The sequence below is a fragment of the Gekko japonicus genome, unplaced genomic scaffold (genome assembly GCF_001447785.1).
Source record: "Gekko japonicus isolate JY-2015 unplaced genomic scaffold, Gekko_japonicus_V1.1 scaffold1628, whole genome shotgun sequence".
In the NCBI taxonomy this organism is placed as follows: domain Eukaryota; kingdom Metazoa; phylum Chordata; class Lepidosauria; order Squamata; family Gekkonidae; genus Gekko; species Gekko japonicus.
In genome coordinates, this window is record NW_015162000.1 from 91937 (window position 1) to 117070 (window position 25134).

At 45.2% G+C, this 25134-nt stretch overlaps 1 protein-coding gene across 1 annotated transcript; it reads left to right on the forward strand.

Moving 5' to 3' along the window:
* Window positions 1–902: 902 nt before the first annotated feature.
* RIBC2 (RIB43A domain with coiled-coils 2) lies at window positions 903–22459 on the forward strand. Its single transcript, XM_015405451.1, has 7 exons — window positions 903–1077; window positions 3376–3457; window positions 8923–9267; window positions 14145–14263; window positions 17528–17755; window positions 19820–19986; window positions 22378–22459. Exons 1-7 carry the CDS (start codon window positions 961–963, stop codon window positions 22457–22459), a joined length of 1140 nt encoding a protein of 379 aa, XP_015260937.1. The 5' UTR covers window positions 903–960.
* The last annotated feature ends 2675 nt before the right edge of the window (window positions 22460–25134 follow it).

Genomic DNA, 25134 nt, shown 5'->3' on the forward strand with positions numbered 1-25134 from the left:
TTCCGAAGGGCGGAGCCCTGAGGCATTAATGCCTAAACCTCCCCTCACAAAACGCGGCCAGCCAGAACGAAGCCGGTTTAGCGCCAAAATCTCCTGTGGGGCAACTCTCGCGAGAGTCCGAAGGGAAGCTCTCGGCGAATTGAGAACGCATGACGTACAACACTCCGCGACGTCACGTGACAGTGCCTGCAGTCTATTTTGAGAGCAAGAACGGGGGGGGGCACGACAGCGTCAGGTGGGGCCGTCTCGGTGCTCTCTCCTATCTGAAGGAGTGAATTGTGAAATAAATGTTGTTGTTCGTCTTTAAGGCGCGACTGAGCCTCTGTTTTATTTTCCTCATGGTAGCCACATCCTGATACAAAGACGTTGGACGGATGGGGGGGGGGGCAGGGAACCACAAAGGGATGCCGTGCCCGTAGAGATGCCAGCCTCCAGGTGGGCCCTGGGGATCCCCCGGAATCGCACCTCATATCCACACTGCAGAGATCACTGTCCCTGGAGAAAATGGATGCTTTGCAGGGTGGACTCTGTGGCTCTGTATCCCACTGAGGTTCAAATATCCGGGAGTTTCCCAAACAGGAGGCCCCGCTGGCAACCCAATACAGAAGGTTGTGGCGGAGAGTCTGTGGGGCCAGTGAAGTAGCACCTTCCAAACTACAGGCCAGCAATTGCAAACCGCCACTGCTCGTCTCAACCGCTACAGAGGCTCCTTAAGTCGGCTGCAACTTTGCGGCGCTTCCCAACCAATGGGCGGAGCGCTGCGCTCACCCATTTCCGTGTTGCGCCCCTTGGACCCCGCTGGTTCCATTCCCCCCCCCCGCTTCTCGCGCGAGAACTGGGCGGGGGGCGTAGCCTGTTGCCTTTGGCAACCTCCGTAGCAACCGCCAGGCGGAGGACGCGTCTCCAGGTTGCCTTCCCTGCCCGCTGCCCGCCCGTCCGCCTCCGGCCCTCCCGCCCGCCATGCGCAAAGTGGACCATGTGCCCGACCTGGCCGAGGCGGCGGCGCTGCAAAGGCGGCGCTACAGAGAGCTGCAGCGGCAGAGCCGGCTGTTCGATGCCCGAACCCGGATGATCGGGGTGAGGGAGGGAGGGACGAACGGCGTGGAGGGGGGGGGGGGGGCGTGGTCCGGCGGGAGCCCATCAAAAATGTTGCTGACATGTGCCGCATAGGGTTGCCAGCTCTGGGGGGGGGGATACCTGGGGGCCTTTTTTTTGGGGGGGGGGGATGAAGCCTGGGGAAGGCGGGGTTATGGGAGGGGAGGGACCCCAGCAGGGTATAACACCATAAATTACACCCTCCAAAGTAGCCATTTTCTCCAGGGGGATTCATCTCAGCCATCTGGTGATCAGTTGTAATAGTGGAAGGTCTCCAGGCGCCAGCGGGAGGTTAGCAACCGTAATGCCACGCTCCAGGTGGGCCCTGGGGATCCCTCAGAATTCCACATCATCTCCAGACTAGAGATCAGTTCCCCTGGAGAAAAGGGATGCTTTGGAGGGTGGACTCTATGGCATTATACCCCAATGGGGATCCTTGTCCTCCCCAGCTTCATCCCCAAATCCCCAGGAGTTCCTCAGCCTAGATCTGGCAGTACTACCCCCCCCCATCCCCTGCCGGTGGCCAAGGGAAGCCCTGGCAACCTGAGTCCCAGGGCATTGTCACCTGCAGGAGGAGTCAGCTCTTCCCCCAGCAAGGAAGTGTTGATGCTCCAGTAACCGAAGGCCTTCTTTGAACAAGCAGGAGGGAATCTCCTTTCTGAACTGTTCAAAACCTAGCATCAACCACAAGGAATTCTGACCGGCTAATTCATCTCTGCCTCGGGCCATTTCCTCAATAAGGCAGTTTTACAGTTTGTTCATATATTTCCCTGGCATTCGTTTTCTACAGCCACAAGGTAGTCTTTGAATATTTATTTAATGCATTTGTCCCCCCCCCCCCTTCAGGGACCTGGCAGCTCATAGAAATAGACAGAAGCAAAAGCAAACCCAGCCAATAAAAACCCAGAGCATAAAAGCATATAAAACTCCAAATCAGGGAGCAACCCAAACAATCCTTGGAATTGTCACCAAGCTAGGAGCACGTTGTGAGAACAATGAAAAAGATCAGCCCCCAAGTCAAAAGGCTGGGTAAAAAGAAACGTGTTGGCTTGGTGCCTAAAAGAGAGTAGGGTAGGCAACCTCCAAGCCTCAAGAGGGAAAGAATTCCACACTCGAGGTGCCACCGTGGAAAAAAGCCTTTTCTGAGTCTCTAAGCAATAATGGCAGTTTTAACATGGAAAATGAAAGTGGCTTTTTTAAAAAGTGTTAGAATTATAGAGGTTTTGTGCAGCCACGTAGATTAAGGTTATTTAGTGCATTTCCCCCCCAAGAAGCTCAAAGCCGTACGCACTGCCTTGTCCTCTTTCATCCTCCTAGCTGTGTTGCAGGCTGAGAGAGGCCAACTGAGCTTCATGTAGACTAGCTGGATTCTTGAAACAAAGCCAAGGGTCCTTGACAAAGATTCATTCTTATATTTTGTTTCTGTGTTCCTGGAACCATGATTGGGCAGACGTTCTTTGAAGTACATACATAAGTGCTTAAGGATATGCATCTGTTGTCTGCAGTCATGAAGTATTATTACCCTTCTGGTGACAATCAACCTCAGAAAAGTTACACTGACCATCTGTTCCACATGTATCTGCTCATTCCTTGAGTGTTGTATGACAGACAGAAGTTGGGCTATGTGGTTATAGCAGTGGTGGCGAACCTATGGCACGGGTGCCAGAGGTGGGACTCACAGCCCTCTCTGCGGGCATGCGTGCCATCACCCCAGCCAGGCCCAGACCATCATTAAAGTGTCGAATTCTCTGCCAAATAATTTTAAGTAATTTGGAATTGCTTTCCTTACTTTGTTTGGATCATCTTAAGTTAATGCATGAGTTGTTTTTTCTAAAGTAAAACCTCAGTATTCAGGTTAAATTGCTGTGTTGGCACTTTGCGATAAATAAGTGGGTTTTGGGTCGCAGTTTGGGCATGAGTCATTAACATAATATGGGGTACTTTAAATTTTTATTATTAAATATGGGTTAAAATAAATTTGCGAAATCAGATCACACTCTGTTTAGGGCATTAGAATTTTCCCCCCTTTTCATATTTTTCTGGAAAATCTACATCACTGTTTGCAAAATGTATATCTGTTTTATTTAGGTTCATTTGTAGTCTGCCTTTCTCCTCAATGGGTATCAAATTGGCTCACATTGTTCTCCTCCACATTATCCTTACAATAATCCTTGTGTTAAACTCTAAAAGATTCGCCATCACTGGGTTATAGTAATAACTGGAAAAAAATATATTCAGGCTTACAGATCGTAACCAGGGTTTTCTTTTTGTGTACTCAAGGTCGACTTGGAAGGTCTAGATGCCCAAGTCAACGATAAAAGAATTCAAGATGCAACTCAAAGAGCATGGGATGACTCAATTGGTATATTATAGAGGAAGTGGTAGTAATGCCATCATTTGTCAACAGAGATGGGGGGGGGGGGGGGGGGAGCAGAACATGTGTTAAACTTTCCACTCCAAAGATCCAGTGTTTTCTAATATTAACAACAATGAATGGATGTTATTGTCCATGCAATACAAAGTGATCTTGGTAGTTTCAGAATTGTAATTAATATTTTTCAAGTGATAATCCCTAGGAACTGCAACAGAGTACATGTATGTTTTATTGATTTGTACATGGCCTGGTGAACAAGGGGATGAAGCTCCACATAAAACTTTGAATTTGTTTTAATATAGCATTTAAGCCCAATTTGATTAATTTTTTTCCTAATCAAGTATTTGTTGCTATTGAACCTCCTGGTGGCTCCTGGGTTTTGGCCACTGTGTGACACAGTGTGTTGGACTGAATGAGTCATTAACATAATATGGGGTACTTTAAATTTTTATTATTAAATATGGGTTAAAATAAATTTGCGAAATCAGATCACACTCTGTTTAGGGCATTAGAATTTTTCCCCCTTTTCATATTTTTCTGGAAAATCTACATCACTGTTTGCAAAATGTATATCTGTTTTATTTAGGTTACTTCATTTGTAGTCTGCCTTTCTCCTCAATGGGTATCAAATTGGCTCACATTGTTCTCCTCCACATTATCCTTACAATAATCCTGTGACGTAGATTAGGCTGAGAGCGGGTGACTGCCCCAAGGTCACCCAGCAATCTTCAGTGGCAGAGTAGAGGTTTGAACCTTGATCTCCAAGGCAGCAGTTGTCCTGTTTAGACCAGTACAAGTAATTTCTAATTCATAGGGATTGCAACAGAAATAAGGGCATATAACCACAGACTAAAACTGGTGTCATACTCCTTTCCCGGGGCAATCATTGTCCTACCAGAGAGGCTAGTGATCTCAATCACCATGCTCAGCAGCAGCAGCACACTACAGTTCTCAGGATCTCATGATAGTTCAGCTAGTATAAAAGGAATATGTTTGTAGTTGTAGGTATGTCCTCTGTTGCCCCAGTGTCAGAGGCCAACTGTGAATGTGTGTTACAGGAGCCCAATGGACCAAGTATATTTTAAAAAGAAAAGACTTCTTCAGGAGAGTGTTGCTTAAGTCTGATCCTGCCTACTTTTTTTAACCCTACATAGTTCCATGACTTTGCCTGCCAACATCTGGAATCTCTTGGGGTGGGGGCGTGTCTTGTGAAAAGATAGACAGAGGTAGTATTAAGCACCCCTCCAGCTGCTGCCTCTTCCCCCCCCCCACACACACACACATTTTACTGAAATTAGATACAGTCATTGAGATGTTACATACAGTCAGCCCTGCAGTCTTGCGGTATATGCAAAGGAGTGAAAAGCATTGTACGGCCAAGGGGTGCAGCTCATCCCTCTGTACACTGGGCCAGGGGTCTGTATAAGTCTCTTGCAATCACTTTGCATCTTCACCTTCTCACTTATTTTTCAAAAACCCAGCTCAAAAGAAGCGCACTTGTATTGCTTTCATACACTTCCCTGAATGGTAGGAAGATCCAAGGGCAGCTTTTAATAGAGTCTTTTTCCTTCTGAAACAAGTATTGAAATCTTCGGCTGCGATCAAGCACACCTTTAGAGCCGACATAGGTGCGATTGTCTGACGGATCTAAAGGGCGCAATCAGACAGCAACATCTGGGAAGCATCCTGCAGTCGTCGGCAATCTGTGCTGCTCCGCTATGGAAGCAGAGTTAAAAGACACCGGGGAAAGTCCGGTAGTAAACGGGTTCTGACGGGCCCCGGATGGACTTTCCCCTGTCTGATCATGCAAGCATGCTCTCACGTCGTTGGGATGGTCTGATGAGGCCATCCTGGCTTGGTGCCATTCCCCCCCCCCTTCGCAGTATGCACATCATCACATACTCCATTGGGGGTCCTCCATGCGGAGGTACGATTCCTCATTTATGTGCATGGGAAACAAATGACTCACCCACATTTGCGTCTGATCACACAGTGACTGGCTATGCCCGCAGCTACAAAGGGATGTGTGATCTTGCAACTGCATGTCAAATTCCTCTGGAGGAGATAGCCTCGCTTCCCCTCCACTCCAACTGGCACGTGTGACCGCAGCCATAGGTGTCTTTGTGATGTTTCTTGCCAGTTTGGTGTAGTGGTTAAGAGTATGGACTCTAATCTGGGAGAACCGGGTTTGATTCCCCACTCCTCCACATGCAGCTGCCGGGTGACCTTGGGCAAGCCACAGTTCTCTCAGAGCTGTTCTCTCAATCCCCACCTACCTCAAATGGTGTCTGTTGTGGGGGAGAGGAAGGGAAGGAGATTGTAAACCGCTCGGAGACTCCGAGTGAAGGGCGGGGTATAAATCCAATCTCTTCTTTGCTTGCAAGGGGGAGCGGCCTTAAAACATCATCCATCCCTGTACAGGATTAACCCACTCAGTCCAGTCCAGGAAAGCGAGGGAACCCTGTATCTTCAGCGCATTAAACAATAAACCACGAGATTGTCTATACCCTCTCTGGTTTTCAGAACAATTTGCCACCAGAATCTCTTTTCGGGGTCTCCTACACAGCTTCAGAGCAAAGATTCAATTCTCTTAGCTGGCCTCTGGGACTTAATATTTTACACTCACAGAGGTAGCTTTCGTGGTCAGCCTAGGCACAAGACTTAGCCTTGGAGTTCAATTACCAACAGACACAATTAGAAATAAGAAGGATCTTTATTCAGTATAGAGCATAGCAACAGAGTATTAGAGGATACTGAAAACAAGAAAAACCTACGGCTCTTTGCCTTAACTATACATTAAAGATACATAGTTACCAATTCAGGAACATCCAACAGTCCAAAATAGTCCAAGGGATTTTGAAGGGAAATCCCATCTTTGCACACCCATGTGCTCCAAGTCACAAAGCAGGTCTTTGTTTCCCAAGAGACAGCATTTCAGGTGTCATAAAACAGACAATGACAAGAGGAGGAAGGGAGAGCTAAGAGACTCACTCCCATAGGGGTCAATCAATTATACCCCAATTTCTAGTCACACTTAGCCGTGGCCATCAGCCAGTCCGAGCAGCAGGGGTGTGTGGCCAATTGTTGGTTGCCATGGTTGCTAACATCAGGTTTGTGGGATTGGCTGGAAGTTTGGAGGCCCTGCCTGCAGTCAGATGACCCAACCTCCAGCTTTCTTCATTGCCTACGTGATGAACCTCATGGGAGGCCTAGTGTGGAGCCTTAAAAGGTGTGAAGGAATGTGGTATATGGCATGGCTATCAAGTTGCAACAGGAAATAAGACACAGCATGTTATCAGAAAGACATCACAGGAGAAGGCAGGAGACTTTTAGAAATCAATATTTCTATACAATCCCCCACACCCAGCAAACAGTATGTTCTTGGAATACCTCTTCTCTCCTCCCTTCCCGTGAGTGAGTTTTAAGCACACATAATTGGATATGAGAGTGTAGCTCATCAAGATGAGTGACCTTTGGCTCTGACCTGGATAGTCCAGGCAAGCCCGATCTCATCAGATCTCGGAAGTTGATCAGGGCTGACCCTGACAAGTATTTGTATACAAGACCTCCAAAGAATACCAGGGTTGGGAGGCAGAGGCAGGCTATCAAGCCACTTCTCTGAACGTCCTCCATGCCCCAGTAGGAGTCGCCAGAGGTCAGCCTTGACTTCCAGGCTTGAGCACAGGCACATACACATAAATGCAAAAATACAAAAAACAAAAGAGGAGCGATCTTTAATTATTCCTCACTATAGTACATTGTTAAGGCACACACCCCTTTGTGGTTGATATGGCACATTTAATTGGTCACTAGCCACCTGAAGTAATGAAAACTATTTGCATTTGTAGCCAACTTTATTTCTATGGAGATACATTAGTTATCTTAACAATCTGTCTATGTTGCTTGATTACTGTGCCACTCAAAAGCTGGCACATTTCTGTGCTCACCAGTAACTTTTCAGTGAAATATATCACCTTTGTGTCTTTTCCATTTTTTAAAAAAATAGGGGACATGATCCAAGCTACCGTACCTCTGTTGTTGCACTAAAGATTCTGAGGCTCCATTTCCTACCACAGCTGTTAGTCTAACCCACACAGCTGCTCCCAAAGCACATGATATAGGAGCCAGAAGGAAGTCTTGCTTGCTGTATGCAAAGAAGAGGCCCAAAAGATTTTTTGTGGATGCAGAAAACCCATATGGTGTCTCCTTCCCCCCCCCCCCCCGGAGTGATAAGGATTAATACATTTATCATTCCCAGAATCACTTGAGATTCTTTGGATGTTAGCCAAAATTGTTAATTAAGTTTGTAACTGGCTTATTGATAAGTGTAAAGGTAAAGGTTCCCTTGCTCGAAAGCCAGTCGAATCCGACTCTCCGTTTCATCTCTGTTTCAAAGCCGAAGAGCCAGCGCTGTCCGAAGACGTTTCCGTGGTCATGTGGCTGGCATGACTAAACACCAAGGCGCATGTCATGGTAGAGCCAGGGAGTCAGGCTGGGAGGGTGGGTCACAAGACAAGTCTGAGGGTCAGCCGGGAGAGCAGTCAGCAGAGCGTTAAACAAGTCCCAAAACACCAGACACAGCCATAGTCAAATGTTACCAGAGGTCAGAGTCCAGAGAGCACAGCTGAGAGCATCATCAGATTCAAAGCTGGGAGTCAGGAGCCAGAGCAGAAGTCCAAAAACACAAGCCGAGTCCAAAAAGCCACAGAGTCACAGGAATCAAGGGGCAGAGCTTCTGGTTGTACGAACAAAGTTGCCAGCACAAATTGCTCATGGCCAGAGGCCCTACTAAATAGTGCTCTGGCTCATTAACCCATTAGCACCTTTGTGCGAGGTCCTGGCTGCTGTTAAAACTCGGGGATCAAGGATCTCCGCCTTCTTGAACATGCTTCTTTTCGTTGGCTAGCCAGATCCTGACGTCTCCTATCCCTAAACCGGCTTACAGGTGGGGGAGATGCAGGTGGTGAGCTGCTTACAGCTGGATCAATCCCAGGTGCAAACCGTCCTGTAGTTGGCTCAGATTGCTGTGTATCCTCCTCTGTACTTACAGTAGGTGCAGATCCTGATGCTTCTTCAGCTCTTAAAGGCACGGAATCCTCCCCTCTTAGGCTGTCAGGAGCTAGATCTGGGGTTGATTCAAGGGCAGGCATGACAGCGTACGGAACGCTGTTACCTTCCCACTGCAGTGGTATCTATTTATCTACTTGCAATTTCTTGCTTTCAAACTGCTAGGTTGGCAGAAGCTGGAACTAGAGACGGGAGCTCACTCTGTCATGCTGTACCTCGAACTGCTGAACTACTGACCTTTCGCAGCCTGCAGTTCAGCGTCTTAAGCACTTGAGCCACCGCAGCTTTAGAGAGCTTTAGTTTAGTTTAGTGAGCTTTAGTTTAGAGAGCAGTTAAAAATGGTCTTGTTTCTTCTGGATTTTAACTCAAACATTATTTTAATCCAGCTGCAGAAATGAAACAGAATGACAAGATCGTGTGCATTGTAGACCAACGACAGAAAAAAGACACTGTAAATTTAGAAAAAGCTCTCAATGAATTTCGCCAGAATTATCAGCAACCAGAAACACGGCGTGAATTTGACTTGTCTGATCCCCAGTCCCTAAAGAAAAATATGCCTGCTCGTGTGGCAGACAGTGACCCCCGATGTACAGCGTCCGGCTTGCAGAAATTTATGGGAGAAGACCTAAACAGTGAGAATAGGAAGAAATATCAGCAGGAGCAAACAAGGGAATGGCTTCTGGAGCAACAAAAAGACTGGGCTAATGCACTTGCAGACCGAAAATTTGCAGGTAATAAGTGAATGTTTGAAAAGAGTGCAGCATGTTGTTGACCAAAGTGTTGCCAATTGGTTATGTAGGAGGCAGGGCACAGAGGAAAGCCACATCCATCAACATTTTTGGGTTTAGGGCACACCATTATGCCCAATCTGCAACACTGGTTCTGTTTTTAATTTTTTTTAATCTGTGGCTGTTCCCTCTTCTGTGCATGGCTACCAAATGCAGAAGAGCCCTGGGCTCCTGAGAGGCTATTTGGCAAGTGCAACATATTTACTGTGGTTAGAAAAACTACACTTTTCCCCCCAGTCTCTTCTGCACAAGTATTAACTGTAAAGGGGCTCTGCCCTCTTTTTCTTTCTGGCCAATAGAGACATAATGCTTTGCTGCATTTAGACCTAACCTAGGCTTGTTGCCTTACAGCACTAGTCAGCTGTATGTAATTATGATTTTCTTTAACCCTGAATTAACCATTGTGTCTGAACATCTAGTCAAGATTTAAGGAACAGGATGTGAGAACTAATGTCTCACGCATTTTCTTTAGCACGTTACCTTCTAGGTAACGTGCTAAAGAAAATACTTGCTTGAGACATTAGTTTTCACATCCTGTTCCTTAAATCTTGACTAGATGTTCAGACATGATGGTTAATCCAGGGTTAAAGAAAATCATAATTAAATGTTAGGTCTGCATAGACACCCTTTCTCTCTTTCTACTTCACTTAAATTAAAAGTAGAGGTACTCCTGTTGTGACACACTTTTGTGGGTCCTACCTTTCTACAGATTAAAAAATGGACTAGAGTATGTGTTTGCGAACATGCTCTTGATCTGTTTGCAAAGCTACTTCAAGCTTCAGCGTTAACATGCTGCTCCATACCAGTTTCTCTCAAAGATGTCAGTGCCAACTTTTTAATTTAAGTGTCTATGTATTTGTGACAGACAGCAACAGTGGTCAGGGTTTTCCTGGGGTTTTGGGTTTGTTTTTTTTAATCTCTATGATCCGGGTTTAATGAACACTTCGTTACAAATGGCTATGTGTCACTGGTATATATCTTGTGTTGAAGTTGAAGATCCTCAGTCCTGTCCTGTTAATCAAGGGTCTGGTCTTGCCACTGCTACAGACTCCACTGGCCTCAGATAAGGAGTGGGAAGGGGTTTAGGGACACCCTCCCTTCCTCCGGCACCTAGCTTGGCTGGAGGCTCGAGGTGTCCTCCTTGGCTACCTTGCAGCCCATTTTGAAGCAAGCATGGCAAGGAGTGCGTACTCTCTGCCCTTTCACAAAATTGGCATCTGTTGTGGTTTTTTTGAAAATTTATGATTTTATAAAACATTTAGATGAAAAATATACATATGCAAAATTAAATATACATTAGAGTCTTATGTTTCGCTCTTTCTCTAACCACTCATACAATCCTGACCATCTTTTTTCAAAAATCTTTTCATCCTTTCCGCATAATACTACATTCAGTTTATCAACTTCTGCTACATTCAATAGTTTGTATATTAATTCTTCTCTTTGAGGTATTTTATCTGATTTCCAATATTTGGCCCATAGGATTCTTGCTGCCGTCAAAATATACATAATCACATATGATTTGTTATAGTCATATTCCTTTGGGATCATATTTAGCAAGTAAATTTCAGGGTTAAGTGGCAGATCTATACCTACTACTTCTCTTAATATTTTCTGAATTTTCTTCCAGTAGTTTTGAATTTTTAGACATTTCCACCACATGTGGAAAAAAGAGCCGACATTTACTTTACATTTCCAACAATTACTTGAATATTTTGGAAAACATTTTGCAATCCTCTCCGGTGGCCAGTACCATCTATACAGTATTTTAAACACATTTTCTTTAAAAGGAATAACTCTCATACATTTAGTCTTTTTCCAAATTTTAAACCATTCGTCCATTTCAATACCATGTTCTAAATCTCTCATCCAAGATAAAATGGTAGGTCTAACAAGGTCATCTAACATATCGTCTTCTAACAGGAACTTATATATTTTCTGAATCATTTTATCATTCGACAAAAGTCAGATTTTATCCAATTCATTTTTGTCATCATAAAAGCCTATTGAGAAATCTTTATTGTATATATTCTTTAACTGTATGTTTTCCCACCAAGTTAATTTAACATCATGTTTCTTAAAGAGAAGCTCTTCTGTTTTTAATTTATTAGCTTTGTCTAACAATATTTCATAAGGTTCTTTATTGAATTTTGTAATAAGTGTTGGTTTAACAAAAGCTTCCAAGGGAGAAACCCATCTGGGAGTTTTATTATAGAATTTTTCTTTTATCTTGTTCCATATTTTAATTAATGCACCTCTTAATAAGTGATTTTTAAAGTTGGAATGAATCTTATCTTTTCCATACCAAATATAGGCGTGCCAGCCCATGCTTAAATCATGTCCTTCTAGGGCTAAACCTCTATTATCTTTCAATTCAATCCAGTCTTTAATCCATCCTAGGCTAGCCGCTTGATAATACAGTTCCCAGTTAGGCAGACCACATCCTCCTCTTTCTTTTTTATCTTGTAAAGTTTTCAGTTTTATCCTGGGGTTTTTAGAGTGCCAGACAAATTGCTTAACTATCTTATCCAATTCCATAAAAAATTGATTTCTTTTTAGCACTGGGATATTTTGTGCCAAAAACAGAAATCTAGGAAGAATATTCATTTTGATAGTGGCAATTTTACCCATAAATGAAAGATGTATATCTTTCCATTTATTTAAGCCTTTCCTTATTTCTTCTAAGAGACTATTGTAATTATCTTCTATTAAATTACTGTTTCTGTTTGATACAATAATACCTAAATATTTTACTTTTTAAACTATTTCCATTGATGTGATATCTTGAATTTCTTTAATTACATTTGGTGTACAATTTTTTGTTAACAGTTTAGTTTTCTTATAGTTAATTTTTAGACCAGCCAAAATTGGCATCTGTTGTGAGACATTGGGAGTCACTCCAGAGCTGCAGTAGGAACTGCGCTCGGCCCATGCCTCTCACCTGTCACCTTACTGTCACCATTCAGCTGATGTGGCAGCATTACAGAGATCGGTGGCATTGGGTTGTCACAGACATCGTCTGTTACTAGTACAGATGACGGAACAAATGGAGGCTTGACAGTTTCAGCAAAACGTATATTTGCTCTTTTTCAGCCATGTACTCATTTCTACACCCTTGAGAAAGATAACTATAAATTAATGGGTTTGTGCCCTGAACTAAATGTTATCGTATGAAGAACAAACAAGCTTGCCACAATTATTTCTGTGGGAAGTTCATTCTAAGCTCAGAGGCTTTTATATCATGCCTTTAGAGGGAACAAATTAGATGGTTTTGATGCAGTCATGTGAGTTTCACATAGTTGGGCCTATATAAGGTAGCCACACCCCAAATACCCCAAATCTCTTGGGTGTGGGCTGTGTGAGACTATGTAATTTATGTGAAAGTGCTTTGGTGAGAAACTTAGAAATTCTATTGATTTTTTAAGATTTAAGATAGATATGATAAGAGATATGTACGCTCTTCTGTTTCTGATTTCATTGACTTGCAAATGTTTTTTGTATCACACTGATTCTTCTGTATTTAATCATTTCAAGAGTGTTTAGGTTGGTTTTAAATAGAAATCTTAAAAGATACAGAGTAGTAAGTTCAAGAGGGTTACCCTATCCCCATTTATCCTCACAACAGCTCTGTGAGTTTGGCCAGACCAAAGGAGTCATACTATCGAAGGTCACCCATTGACCTTCAGGCAAGTGGGGATTTGGACCCAGATTTAGGTAGTCCCACTGCACTGACTTTTTTCAACCTAAACTCATCAGATGGGTTATTTGTGAAGCTGCAACATCAATCTGAGCTTTTTAAAAGAAGAGCTTGTTGTTGTTCAGTCACACAGTCGATTCTGACTCTTTGCAACCCCATGGACCACATCACACCAGGCTCTCCCGCCGTCTTCCGGAGTCTGCTCAATTTCATGTTCGTTGCATCGATAACACTGTCTAACCATCTCATCCTTTGCTGTCCCCTTCTTTGACCTTCAATCTTTCCCAGCATCAGGGTCTTCTCCAGGGAGTGCTCCCTTCTCATTTGGCGGCCAAAGTATTTGAACTTCAGCTTCAGTATCTGGCCTTCCAGGGAACAGTCAGGGTTGATTTCTTTTAGGATTGACTGATCTGATCTCCTGGCAGTCCAAGAGTCTCCAGCACCATAATTCTAAAGCATCTATTCTTTGGCGCTCAGCCTTCCTTATGGTCCAACTCTCACAGCCATACATTGCTCCTGGGAATACCAGCGCTTTGACCCAATGGACTTTTGTTGGCAGGGTGATGTCTCTATTTTTTATTATGCTGTCTAGGTTTGCCATAGCTTTCCTCCCAAGGAGCAGGGGAGGAAATTTCATGGCTGCAGTCATCATCTGCAGTGATCTTGGATCCCAAGAACGTGAATTCTGTCACTGCTTCCATGACTTCCCCTTCTGTTTGCCAAGGAGTGATGGGGCTGGATGCCATGATCTTAGTCTTTTTGATGTTGAGTTTCAAGCCAACTTTTGTGCTCTCCTCTTTCACATTGAGCAAGAGGCCATTAGAGTGGTATCGTCTGCATATCTGAGGTTGCTGATGTTTTTCCTAGCAGTCTTAATTCTGGCTTGTGATTCATCCAGGCCGGCATTTCACGTGATGTACTCTGCATATAAATTAAAGCAGCAGGGTGACAATATACATCCTTGTCGTACTCCTTTTCCTATGCTAAACCAATCGGTTGTTCCATATTTGGTTCTAACTGTCGCTTCTTGACTCTTATTCGGGTTTCTCAGCAGGGTATAAATGTAACAGTTTGTTTTGTACAGTATGACATTTGTATGTACAATTTTGTTTCACCAATTTAGATAGTCTGCATGACACACACAGACTGGAGCTTGACCAGAAGGCTATGGACCTTCAGAGGAGAGATGAAGAAACAAGACGAGCCATTTGTGTAGCTACTAAAGAATTCAACATAAAGCAGGTACATCTGTGTTAATTACTGCAAGAAGGAAACGTAGATGGAATCTGACCTTTTTCTCCCATCTTCTTCCCCATCCCATCCCTCTAGCCAGTGACAGAGTTTAGCTTGTAATCACCCCCCCCACACACCAAGATCGGTATTTTTGTTTGTTATTGCGTCAAGCCCCCTGCATGTTGATGGCGCTCTATAAGTAAAGACTGGTGATCTTTTTCCATGGTCCAAATAATGTAGCTCCATAAGCAACATGCTGTGGAAAAAAAATTTTTTTACGTAATGGGCTAAAAACAGTTTTCCCCAGGATATTCTTCTCTGTTGCCAAGCTCTTAACACTCCATATCCATTGATCCATTGATCTAATTTATTACAGCAAGAGCCAGTAAAACAGTACAATTCTGATATAAGAAAGATTAAATCAGTAATAACATAGGGATAGTATAAAAACATTAACAAGAGAAAATTAATAAAATTAGTAAAATAAAATAATATTAATAAGAGACTCATCAGTAAGAGTTTCACACTTCAGCCCATTTGTGCCTAAGTTGACTGTCATTCCAGTCTGATCCCATGTATTCTAGCGACAGAATATTAAAATTTGGGTGGCAAAGACTGAGGTTCACATTTTTCTTCAGCCCTGGAGGTGGCTGGAGGACGTGGGTGAGTTAGAGCCAAACTCACAGGGCTGCTATGTTGATATGCAGAACGGTATTTTAGGCTACTCTGAGGTTTTTGGAGGATGAGCAGCATCTTCCACCTAATTCCACCTTTTGATGTTCTTGAACCGATGCTTGGAGTCAGTTAATGCGCTGGATGAGGGTGAACAAGCTGAAACTTAATCCTGACAAGACAGAGGTTCTCTGGGTTAGTAGAAGGACAGAGTGCTTGACACAGCGGTCACCTTAGAAAACCAACTGGTTGTGGTGGTCTGTAGTGCTCTTGCCCAGCTTTGGCTGGTGAATGAGCTGTGTCCATTTCTGGGTCAGTCAGCTGTAGCCACAGTGATCCATGCCTTAGTTACATCTAGCCTGGACTACTGCAATGCACTGTACTTGGGGCTACCCTTGAAGAGTATTCAGAAGCTGCAGTTAGTGCAGAAGACGGCGGCTAGGCTACTGGTTGGGTCCAGATACCAGGAGCATGTGACCCTGATAGTGCGGCAGTTACACTGGCTACCGATCCGTTCCTGAACCCAATTCACGTTTTTGGTTTTGTCCTTTAAAGCCCTACGTGGCTTGGGGCTAGGGTATCTGAAGGGCCATCTTCTCCCATAGGCTCCTGCCCAGGAATGAAGGCCCTCCTGACTGTCCCATCAATCAAAAATGCTCGTTTAGTGGGTACACGAGAGAGGGCCTTTTCAATGGCATCCCTATGATGATGGAATAACCTCCCTAGGAAAGAAACCCCGGCCCCCTCACTTTTGATCTTTAGGAGGCAACTGAAGACTCTTTTATTTGTGACTGCATTTAATTAAAACAGCCAGTTTGGTGTAGTGGTTAAGTGCACAGACTCTAATCTGGGAGAACTGGGTTTGATTCCCCACTCCCCCACTTGCAGCTGCTGGATGACCTTGGGCAAGCCATAGTTCTGGCACAGCTGTCCTTGAAAAAGAGCAGTTTCCTTCAAGAGCTCTCTCAGCCCCACCTACCGCACAGGGTGTCTGTTGTGCAGAGGGGAAGGGGAAGGAGTTTGTAAGCCGCTCTGAGACTCCAAGTGAAGGGTTGGGTATAAATCCAATCTCTTCATCTTCTTCTTCTAAATTGTGACTTTAACTTTTAGTTAAATTTTAAATTTCAGTTTTTAATGTTTTTATGTATTAATATTGTAAGCCACTGTGAGCTCCGCAGAAAGAAAGGCAGCTAATAAATGTTTTAAATAAAAAGAAATGATAAATAAATGAATAATTAATCCAACAATCAGATTTCTTATTTCCAAACCTTAATTAGATGGACTTTTACAACAGTGTCAGGATCCAGTCCTGGAAACGGGGTGCATTGAAAAACCTGCCAAATCAAGCAGTCCCCACTGGGTGTTAGACACGGAGTAGTAGAGATTATGGTTCCTAGAGGTTAAGGTTTGAGGGGCCCCCCGGCACACTCCTTTTTAGAAATTGGCAGCTAGTTCTGTCCTTAGATGACAGGGGAGCTACCATCCTCCCTATCATGATGGGGCTTCTTCCCAAAGAGGGTCATGATTTGCACTCCCTGAACTGTCCCCATCTGTTTCTCTGTGCCTGGCTGGGGAGGACAGTTTATTCTACAGTTTCTCAGTGCTTTCTTTCAATGTTCCCTCCAAGCTGTAGAGTCTTGTGAGTAAAAATTCTACTTTGTGAGCCACTGGCATGAAAGTTGTGAGCAAGCAATTTGGCTACTGCATAAATCAGTTTGCTCTGGAGCCATCCTTCCTGAGCTAAGACAAAAATGTGCGAGCCAGAGGCTAAAAAACTGTGAGCTAGCTCACACTAACTCAGCTTAGAGGGAACTCTGCTTTCTTTACCTACCCAGATCAAGCTACATTATGACCTCAATTCAGGTTACCAACCTCCAGGTGGCACCTGAAGATCTCCCGCTATTACAGTTGCTCCCCAGGTGACAAAGATCAGTTCCCCTGGAGAAAATGGCTGCTTTGGAGGGTGGACTCTATGGAATTGGACCGTGCTGTGGTCCCTCCCCTTCCCAAACCACACCTTTCTGAGGCTCCACCCTCAAAATCTCCAGGTATTTCCCAACCCAAAGCTAGAAACCCTAGACCTTGGTTACGACCTGTTTCACTGCTTGCCTGCCTGTTCTCCCTTATGGGCATAGCTGATATCGTTGACACAGTTGACCACTCTACTTCCTGGTAGTTTCGGTCTTTTTTGTCATATCAGACACAGGGAGTTTCCATCACAGGAGTAATGACAGAGGGGTGGGGCCTGTTTGTGGATTGCCCCAAGGTTCCATCTTGTCTATGCTCTTCCGTTTTATGAGGCTGCTGAGTGAGGTCATATGGCTCTTTGGTTCTAGTATGGTGGAACAGGGAGAAAAAACTCTCTCTACCTACTTTCTCTCCCTCAGGCATAATTTGATAGACCTCTATCATGCCTGCCCCACACCCCATCATTCTTGCGGTTGGGCTTTGTTTCAAACGGGGATGAAAACTAAGGGTACAGCAGGCAGAGTATAAAATAGTTGATTGCTCATTGAGTACAGTTTCGCAAGAGAAATCTATGCTGAAATAAGGCATGTTGACTGTTTTTCCTGTGCGGTTTGCTTTTCTCCTGTTTCTAAGGCCATCGAATCTGAAGAAAAAAAGAAATTAGAGAAGCAGCAAGAGCTGGAAGACGACATAGCCGAGATTTCGAATCTGCTGAAAGGAGACCTGCTGTCTGAAAATCCGCAGCAAGCTGTCAGCTCCTTTGCCTCTAATCGAGTGATCACTGACCGGTGGAAAGGGATGAGTCAAGATCAGCTGAAAGAAATACGAGACGTCCAGCTGCAACAAGTCCTCGAGAAGCTGGTATTCACTGTCATGTTCCTTCTGTGGAGAACAAAATCCACTGGGCGACATCCAGCCATCCAGGCACAGGGGTTTGCCAGTTGTTCCTGCAGCCTCTTCTGATTTCTGGAGAGACCCCTCCTAGGGCTGCGGGACCCATGCAGGGAAACAGCCATGTGGCTTGGTGAGCTGGAGTGAGGAGGGGCAAGCAGAGCTGTGCTTCCGGAAGAGAAGGGAGAAGCCCCCCAGCCCATGGTCCTATTCCTCCAAGGCAGGCCTGTAGCCAGGGTTTTTTTTAATTCGGGGGGCCTTTAAATAAGTCAGGGGGCACCCCCCCACACCTCTACCCCCCCCCCTAAGGGAGCGTCTGGGCTGGATGGAAAGTCGGGGGGCTTGGCGGTAAGTCAGGGGGCCGGGCGGGCCCTGAGATGCCCCACTGTATCTACGGGCCTGCTCCAAGGGGTTTCTGCGATCCTGAGAATGGTCTTCCCAGGGGTTGTAAGGGCGACAGGAAGAAATAAGAGTGCAGCGAGGCTCCACGTCCCATGAATGGAGGGGGAGGACACTGCCCATCTCTTCTAGAAGGAAAAAAACTTCAGTCTTTCAGATCTCCTGTTAGTGCTTCCTTTTCCTCCATGCTCAGAGTGCCAAAGGAGTGCATGAGTCAATGCCAGCTTTGTGGCCAAGCCATGCTCTGGAAGAGTTACTGTTTGTGGGAAATGGCACAACCATATCCTGACTGTCCCGTCATCAGGTGTGAAACCCAGGAATGTGAGCTCCTGTGGCATTTTCAGTCTTTTAATGGGTGCTCCTTTTTTTTGCCAGTGTATTTTTGAAAGCTTTTTAAAATGACTACCGAGAATCCTCAGTGCTGTAAGGCTCACTTCCCACTGAGAAATGTCAGTCACATGATAGATACTCACTCGAAGGAAAAAGCATCACTGCACTTAGAAAGCTAACGTGTCAGGGAGCACACAGGCAAGAACTCTTTTCTGTGACATTTACTGTTCTGTGCAAATGGAATTATTTATTTGGTCTAGAGGAGCATTTCATCCTGTGAGCCCCTCTCCTGCTCCTTGTGATTTACCTCCTTAGCGAGAGCTAAAGAAGCGTACGAAGGATGCACAAATGTCTTGTGGCAAGCACATTACAATAATTCACCTTGATGAAGAATGACATCTGGTTTGCCCAGAAAAGCCCTTTGTCGCCCCAGTTGGGAAGTGTACTGAAAGTGTACTGAGAGTGGATTATTTAGTGTGTGTGATCGCAGCCTCAGTTTCCCAGGCACAGAATGGTAGAATTGGAAGAGGTTCTCTGGGGCTGTCTTGCCCAGCCCACCAGTGCAGGAAATGCAGAGTGAGAGCATTCCTGACAGATGGCCATCCAGCCTCTGCTTGAAGACCTCCAGAGAGGGAGAGGGGAGCCTTCTTAGGTACCATTCTCAGATTGCTCTTATCATTAGGGCGTTTCTCTGGAGGTTCAACCAACATTTACCATCATGTAACTTAAGCCCATTAGATCTAGTCCTGACCTCTGGAGCAGCTGAGAATAAGTGTGTCGATCAAGTCTCCCTTCAGACTTCTCTGCTTCAAGCTAAACATACCCAGTTCCTACAACCTTTCCTCATAGGACTTGTTTTGAAGACCTCCAACCCTCTTCTTTGCCATTCCAGTTTGGCTACATCTTTCTCAAAGTGTGACACCTATAGCTGGACAGTCATGAAACTTGTTATTTCTCATTCCTTGAATACTGTGCTAATATTAATGCAGCCCACAATCCCATTTGATTTTTTTGTGCAACTATGTCGCTCTACCAGCTCATATTCAGCAAGCCCAAGATCCCTTTCAGTAGCACCAGTCTTCTGTTGAAGGAGCTGGAACAGGGAGCCAAGGGCTGGATTCAATGCCTCCCCCCCCCCAAAAAAAAATGTTGCTGTTGTAGATAATCTGGCTTCCCAGTTTCTGAACCAGGTGCTGCCCTCAAAAGAAAGCATGTACAACATCCATTTGTACAGATCTCTTCATTTGGCTAGGAAGCTCTGGCTACTAGCTATGAAGAAAGCACAAATGCTCTGTTTTTACACAGAGGCTGGAGGAAGAGGAGCGTCAGAGAAAGGCAGAGTGGGACAGGCGGCGCATCCAAGCGGCCCGAGCAGAATTGCTATATGAGCGCCATCAGCAACGCCAAAATCGAGAGCTTCGGAGAGCGCTGGATAACCTCAATGCTCAGCTCTCCCAGGATCAGAAAAGAAGGTAGGGGGTGTAGGAGCAGAAGGGGACGGGGTGTGTCACATTGGAACCCTGCAATCAGCAGGCAGTGTAAGGCTGCCAGATTGGTCAGCTCTGATAAAAATGTTGTGGTCCCGGCCTTCTGCCTGGTCAACAGAACTGTGCATTCTGGCTGCTGTTCCTCAAGCTGCAACTTTAAAACCTTTTTGACCGATTTATTTAGATCTCTATATACCCCATATCCTCCACAATGGGACCCAAAGGGGCATTCCGTATTGTTCTCACTTCCTCCATTTTATGCTCCCAACAGCAGCCCTGTGAGGGAGGACAGGCCAAGAGAGAGCAAGTGGCCCAAAGTCACCCAGTGAACTTCCATGGCAGAGCAGGAATTATTATTATTAGTTCGATTTATACCCCGCCCTTCCCGCCGAAGCAGGCTCAGGGCGGCTTAACATAAAATGTATATACATACAATTAAAGACATACATAAAACATCCCAGAACAATCAGAAACCATGTTTGAAGTGCTGGAAACAAAGTGCAGAGTGGAAATTCCTAAAACCAACCGTACCACAATTTAGGTATTGGTCCTGGTGGTATTCTCAATCTGATCACGTAATTTATGCGGCAAGACTGACTGGAATGTGAACCAGAACTTAGTCTGATACATGAACCACTACCCCACACTGATTCTCAAACTTGTGACCTCTGGGAACCAGTCCTGGACATACCCCTCCAAGTCCAGTGTCAGATATGGCCACCTATGACCTTGTCCTGGCCTTGCAATGGGGGCGGTTATTCCATCTGATTGAATAGCGTGTTCTTGGCTCAAAATGATCAGCCCACTGAAATTCTGAAGAACCTGCTATGCTGCAAATTCATCATTTTGCCACAACATACAGTAAGAACAGTCTTTTAGGATGGTGTGAAGAACCAAAAGTAACTTACTGCCTATTATTATTCTAAGTTACCCCTTTGCCACAAGACTGAGGATAAGTTACATATGCCGCAGGGTCAGTCTTATTGCCAAGCAAACCTAGTTGGCCACCATCCAAAGGGAAGTGCTTTGTAGAGTGCCATTTGCTTATTAGTTGCCTGTCCAAGAACAAAGTGGCCAACGGTAAAAGCTGGAAGAAAAGTAGCCGATTACCATGGGCTTCAGAATCAAAGAAGTGACTGGAGCTCCTTTTGAGTTTGTATTTCTCTTGTCCAGGAATAGCAGGGATTGAAGAAAGAATGGCACACCTTTGGGGGGGGGGCATTTGTACGAGCAAACTACATGGGAAAGGCTTCTCCTTCATGTCTTTCCTAGTGCAAACCTCATTCAGACTGCGAAGGTACAGGTCCGGTATAGTGACACAGGGATAAGCAAAGCCCCAGAATGAGCACTCTTCTAGGCCAGTGCTTAATGTGCTTGGTACAGGAGGGGTGCCAGCTCTACCCCACTCTCCGCACTGCACAGAGAAACTTCCAGGCAAGCAGAATGCTCTAGGGCTGTGCCCAGATATCTGCAGGGAGCCCCTGTTGGCATCATCTTCTCTCCCCGTTTTATAGGGGAAGGGTCTTGTAAATGGAATTCCTTGCACAATCAAGGTCTCTGTGTGACACATCCAGCTGGAAACTGATGCTTTCTATCTGGCACAGGTACAAGACACCCATACTGTTCCTCCACCATATGAAGCCTGGCACTAAACCAGAGGCGGAGCCTCTAAATGGCCATGCAGATTCAGGGTGTTAGATGTGCAGCTCTGTCTAACAATCCTCTGAGTTTCTGGGGGCAGTGGTTACTGCGCTGTTTGTTTTTGGTGCACCCCGCAGGAGTAAGAGAAAGGGTTGGCGTCACCAAGTGGAAACTCGGGACAACCGTTGGGCTTTGTGACCTCCCAGGGACTGTGACAGAATGGGACCTGCAAGTCTATTCCTTCACAGACAGAAATTCCTCTTCCCGTTAGTGAGAAATTGATCCAGTCCAAAGGTCTCTTGATGCCCGAGAGCTGGCACCGTCTCATGATCTTCACCATCTTAGAAGAGTGTTGCAGAGTTTGTATTCAGCCCAAACCTTCCCCCGCTTTGCAGAGAGACCCTTGTTTTCGTCAGACGCCTCTGTTTCTCTCTAGCCAATCTGCCTTTCCCTGGCAAGTGCCCAGGGAGAAACAGAACTGAAGCAGGCCTTTGGCGGTTACTGCAGAACTTGGGGGATTTTAGAGGGCGTTTCTTACAATGTGGATATTTAAAATCAAATTTTTGCAGCAGATGCTTTTTGGTTACAAACCGCACTTTGTACCGGAGACAAAATATTTTATTATTGTCTGCTGTACAATCCAAATAAAGAAAGAAAGGAACAGCAACATTTATGTATTAGAGATTTGATCTTTAAAAAAAAAACATTTATTAATTGAAAATGTTTTTCTTCCAGGAGAGCTGCCCTCGATGAAGAAGTATATGCCAATTTTCCATCTGGCCAGTATTACACACAGTTTAATACAACTAGCCGGTGATGTTGGCACCACTATTCATTTTTAGATGTGTATCTCAAATGTTGCTTGTGGAAATATTTGAAGAAAGTAAATAAGTAACACAGAGATCATAATGTCAGCACTGTTTTTCTTGGCATGTGAAAATTTTGAAACTCTCTCTGTAGGCTTTTTTTATTTTGTAATGAACAACAGTGGTAGGGATGTAGACTCAAAACAAAATCTGAATCAGCTCTGAATGTATGAAAAAAGGCATGAACAGTACAACAAGCTGATGGTTACAGTTCTGCTTTGATGTTTGAGTATTTAGAATATTTCTGTGCCGTCTCTTCTGAGTCCCTTTTGAGGCAACTTACAATTAAAAAACTACAGTATTAAAACACAAGCCATTCGACATTAGCAGCATCAAACTTCTGTCCGAATTCACTGGGCCCTTTCAGGTTGCAGTGCACTTTGCTTGCAGAGCTTTGCAGGTTCAATCCCTCGCATCTCCAATTAAAAGGAACAGGTAGTGAAAAACCTCTGCCTGAGAACCTAGAGTGCTGCTGCCAGTTAGAGGAGGCAAGACTGGCCTTAACAAAGTCCAGGGGTATTATTCTGGAGAAGGCAGCTTCATACCCAGGTGAAAATCCTGAGCCGTGGCCTAAGCCAACACTTTAACACCACACCAGCCATCGGGGCTCCTCCTGGGCTTGGCTCAGACTTGGGAGGAGACGGGAGGATGAACTGGAGGACCTGGGGACCATCCTGGAGGGGCTTTGAGCATCACTGGACTAGACTCAGAACCCCTGGACTCTGAGGCCTTGGCTGAGGGGCTTGCTGATGATGCCTCAACTCCAGAGGAAGCTACCAGCTCACCAGACCATGGAGCAGCCGCCCGTCTTCCCTGTAGAGGTAGGCAACAAACCATCGGCCCTCCAGGTTCTCTTTCCACCTCCCAGGAGTGGCAAAGGTGGGCCCATGAAGAGGCAGCACAATGGCAAGGAAGTGCCAGGCTTGTTTCCCATTCTCCCAGCAGCATCTGGCCGTCGCCATCACGCAGCAGGCATGATTAACGTGCTCTCACCTGTGTCTGATCACATTCGCTTTGAGCTTTCCTGTGCTCGCATGCCAACCATCAACCAAACCTCTTCATCAGCCCAAGCTCCTCAATAAACCAAGGCACATCCCAGGCTCCACAAGAGGGAAGGGGGTGCTCTGGAGCAAATACGTCCACTGGCTGGGCCACAGGTCAACCTGGGCTGCCACTGCGACTTTCCCTCAACAAAGCCCTGAGCTTTCTAGCTTGGTGCCTAATGTTGTATTAGCCGGTGCAAGCCGGACAAACGATCAGCTTGTCATAATTTAACTTTTCCAATGGTGTTGATGGCTTAGAAAAATACAAATATATAGTTTAAATAATCCGGGGGGAAACATAATACACACACCGCATCTTGGGCTAGTCCTGAATCCATTGGTGCAGCACACGCAGGGCCACTGGGAGCGTGCCTTGGATTGAGGTGCCCTTGGCTCTTGCAATTTGGCTCACACAAAAGGTTTGCCTCTCTGGCTATGGCCAGTCTAAATACCTGAAAAAGATCCACAGAACCAGATCTCAGGCAGCTGCCTTAAACATGCTTCCAACTGTAAGAACATAAGAGAATCCAATATTGGATCAGGCCCAACACTGTCACACAGTGGCCAAAAATGTTGATCAGGCCCATCTGGTCCAACACTGTCACACAGTGGCCAAAAATACCAGGTGCCATCAGGAAGTCCACCAGTGGGGCCAGGACACTAGAAGCCCTCCCACTGTTGCCCCCCCCCCCCAAGCACCAAGAATACAAAGCATCACTTGCCCCAGACTGAGAGTTCTTATCTATACCTTGTGGCTAATAGCCACTGATGGACCTCTGCTCCATATGTTTTCCCAATTCCCTCTTGAAGCTGTCCATGCTTGTAGCCACCACCACCACCTGTGGCAGTGAATTCCATGTGTTAATCACTCTTTGGGGGAAGAAGTACTTCCTTTTATCTGTTCTAACCCGACTGCTCAGCAATTTCATGGAGTGCCCACGAGTGTTTATATTGTGAGAAAGGGAGAAAAGTACCTCTCTCTACCTGCTCTATCCCATGCATAATCGTGTAAACCTCTATCATGTCATCCCTCAGTCGTCATTTCTCCAAGCTAAAGAGCCCCAAATGCTTTAACCTTTCTTCGTAGGAAAAATGTTCCAACCCTTTTATCATTCTAGTTGCTCTTTTCTGCACTTTTCCCAATGCTATAATATCCTTCCTGAGGTGTGGTGACCAGAATTGTACACAGTATTCCAAATGAGGTTGCACCATCGATTTATACAGGGGCATTATGATACTGTCGCTTCTTGACCCTTATACAGGTTTCTCAAGAGACATGTGAGGTGGTCTGGTACTCCCATCTCTTTAAGGACCTGCCATAGTTTGTTGTGATCCACACAGTCAAAGGCTTTAGCAGAGTCAATGAAGCAGAAGTAGATGTTTTTCTGGTACTCTCTTGCTTTCTCCATAATCCAGCGAATGTTGGCAATTTGATTTCTAGTTCCTCTACCTCTTCGAAACCCAGCTTGTACTTCTGGCAGTTCTCTATCCAAGTACTGTTGAAGCCTAGCTTGTAGGATCTTGAGCATGACCTTGCTAGCGTGTGATATGAGTGCAATTGTGCGATAGTTTGAACATTCCTT